The sequence below is a fragment of the Elephantulus edwardii genome, unplaced genomic scaffold (genome assembly GCF_000299155.1).
Source record: "Elephantulus edwardii isolate Elephantulus edwardi_28Jun2011 unplaced genomic scaffold, EleEdw1.0 scaffold00315, whole genome shotgun sequence".
Classification (NCBI taxonomy): domain Eukaryota; kingdom Metazoa; phylum Chordata; class Mammalia; order Macroscelidea; family Macroscelididae; genus Elephantulus; species Elephantulus edwardii.
In genome coordinates this window covers 2,033,706-2,036,824 of record NW_006400065.1, presented here as the reverse complement: position 1 = coordinate 2,036,824, position 3,119 = coordinate 2,033,706, and the positions used below count along the sequence as shown (strand labels likewise).

The window sequence follows — 3,119 nt, the reverse complement described above, 5'->3', positions numbered from 1 at the left end:
GGGGCGGCCGGGGGCTTCCTGACCGCAGAGAAGTTGGCCGCCGAGAGTGCCAAGGAGCTGGTGGAGATTGCGGTGCCTGAGAACCTGGTGGGAGCCATCCTGGGCAAAGGGGGCAAGACGTTGGTGGAGTACCAGGAGCTCACGGGCGCCCGCATCCAGATCTCTAAGAAGGGCGAGTTCCTGCCAGGCACTCGGAACCGGCGGGTCACCATCACGGGCAGCCCCGCGGCCACGCAAGCCGCCCAATACCTCATCAGCCAGCGGGTCACCTACGAGCAGGGGGTGAGGGCCTCAAACCCCCAGAAAGTGGGATGAGGCCTGTGGTGTGTGCCCCCACCCCTCTCCCTGCCCCCCTCCTCCTCCTCCTCCTCTCCCATCTCCTGACCTCAGCTTGGTGTAGTCCTGCTCTTGGTGGCATGGGGCCGGGGTAGGCCTGGCCGAACCTGCCCCGCTTCTGGTAGTCATAGGCAGGATTGAGTACTGGCTGGGGACAGGGCCTGGAAGCCCCCTCCCCAGCCTTGAACTGACCCTTCCTCCCCCTCCCTGTGCTTGACTGGGCCTGCCCCTCCTCTCCCAGGGCCCAGGTCTGTGTGATATCTGTATATATTGCATTTTGTTGATTTTAATAGAAAACAAAGCGTTATTTTCTCTTTCTTTCCCTCCTTTTTTCCCCTCCCTCTGGTGAGGATTTCTTTCTTTCTTTCTTTTGTCCCCCCCTCCCCTTTTTACTTTTATTTCCATATTGGGAGGAGGGGAGGGGAGCTCTCTGGGTCACCTGGATTGAGGGGCCTTCCCAGAAACGCAACACCCCACCTCTCCTGCCTTCAGTTCCAGATTTGAGGGAAGTGTTGGGAGAAGAGGCATGAGAGGAGTCAGAGGAGTCAGAGCTGAAGTGGGGCCTTGAGAGCAGGGACCCCATAGATCCCAGGCTGTCTCGGCTACTCTCTTCTCCCCTCCCCCACCAGAGTTGCCTCCTCTAGGTGGAAGCTTTCAGTCTTTTGTTGTCAGGTTTTGGGGGGGTGGGGGCCTGTAGAGATTGAGGCCAGCTCTGGGATTGTGTCAGTCCCATGGGTAAGGCTCTTGTGAGAGACTTGAACAACTTCCTGTGGCATAAACTATGACTTTTCCTAGAGTGATGGCAATGAGATCCTCCTTTGTGGTTATCATTGAGGCAAATACTTCCAGGAGTGCTTTTGACACTCCTTATGATGTCACAGGAAGCAGTTCACCAAAGGTCACTTGCTATGCTGACGTGAGGAGCAAGGATTGTCTATGCTATTTGAAGGCACCTTTTTCCAAAGGTCATTTCAGTGACATCTTGGGGGCATGAACTTCCTGTGATGTCTTGAGGTCGCTTCCTGTGATGCCATGCAGTCATTTCCTGTGATGTCATTGGGATGAAGCATCTATTTCCTGTGGTGTCTTGAGGTTACTTCCTGTGACATCATTAGGATAGTATCTGCTTCTTGTATTGGGTCATGGCAGTTCTCTGCCCACACCCAATTAGATGGGATGATGGTCTGGGAAGTTTACCCAGGAGGAGAATAGAGGTGACTTGGATTAAGTCTGGAGGACTCTAAGGAAAAAAGACCCAGTACAGTGAGGGTCATCTCCATTCGAACACACCAAGTCTGTGAATTCACCTTGACGGAGCTAAGGGAGAACTGTTAAAGCCCTCCCTCACTATTCCTACCCCTGCCTTTTGTATGCATGCTTCTGTCTTTGTTTCATTGAGTGTTGGTGAGCCAGATGGTGGTGGCTGTCAGGCCAGCTTAGCTCGGCTGTGGAGTTCAGTGAGCCTTGGTAGGGTCCTTCGGGCCAGAATATTTTGTGGGTTCTGATGAGTTAGGTTGGCATGCTGGTTTCTGGTAAGCTGACATACTTTGGTGACGTCTGATAGATCAGAATGTTTTGATGTGATTCACCATGGGCTCTGAGGAGCCGAAAAGACCAGACAGCTCTGAGAGTTAGTTTGGAAGTGAACCCCAGATGACTGCGGCTGTGAACTGCTCTAAGGACTTGGTGGATTGAGATTTTAGGGCCTGACAACCTATGGATTTAGGATAGCTGAGACCCATCCTCACCCTATATACATTCCCCTGCCCCTTGGAGCCCACCTCCACTTTCTCCAACCCAAAGCAGGGCTTCTAAAGCCCTACTTCTGTCATCAGCATTTCTGGGGGAGGGGCATCCCACACCCACCCACCCACCCTCCCCCATCTGTCCCTCTCCTAGGTCTTCCAGACCCTTCTCTTCTCCGTGGCTTTGGGGGCCAGGGCTCCCTCTTTCTCAAGAAAGGAGGGAAGAAAAGCCACCTAGATAATTTCCATCCCTAAAGCCAGGGAGATCCCCCCTGCCCCTCAATAGAGGGCTACCCTCAAGTCAAAATGTGAAAATCCCTAGAAAGCAATAGCCCTCGAGGTATCTTGCACTGAATTCCCCAGTCCAGCCCTTCCACCCAAGGGAATGTTGGAGCTTGGGCAGTAAGGGGACTTTTTCTGTACCCTCTTCATCTCCAGGGTGGGGGGCCAGGCCCCATCTCCCCCTCTCCAATGCCTCATTTCCCATCCCTAATCTCCAGACTGAATTCAGATGGAGATCTGAGTGCCAAAACAATTCTTGATAAAACTTTGTACATATCTTCTGCAACTGGGGGCTCTTAGAGTTGGAGATGAGATAGCTCTTTAGGCCATGGCTCCTTCCCACCTCTCAAAAGACCTTATTACAGTATTTCATACCTACGTGTGGGTATTGCAGTATCTGGCTAGTATATCCTTCTACAATCCCCCAGGCTGTCGTGATGAGGGGAAAGAGGCAGAGGTAGAGTTTGGGCATGGGGAGGTGGGGGTCTGAAAGTGGTCATTTGCATCTCATTTACAACTTGTTTGCATCCCCAGCTGCCCTAGACTTGGCAGAAGCTTTCTATAGACCCATCAGAGGGGTCTAAGTCCCAATCAGCAGGGCCCAGTACTCCTCTCACTCATACAGATACAACTCTGGAGGCTGGGCCTCCTGAAAAGTGTTCCCTTGGGGTGTCTGTGTGACAGCCTCCTCTTCTCATTTCTCCGTGATCCCTCCAGCCAGGCCTCTCAGCGAGGCACTTTGCTAGTTCAATGAGC

At 52.9% G+C, this 3,119-nt stretch overlaps 1 protein-coding gene across 1 annotated transcript in view; it reads left to right on the top strand.

Annotated features, from left to right (window-relative positions):
* The window catches only part of LOC102870656 (RNA-binding protein Nova-1-like), a 43,568-nt gene extending 43,253 nt beyond the window's left edge, over positions 1–315 (top strand). The window contains exon 5 of the mRNA XM_006901277.1: positions 1–315. Within this exon, the coding sequence (XP_006901339.1) occupies positions 1–315 (315 nt within the window).
* Positions 316–3,119: the final 2,804 nt, after the last annotated feature.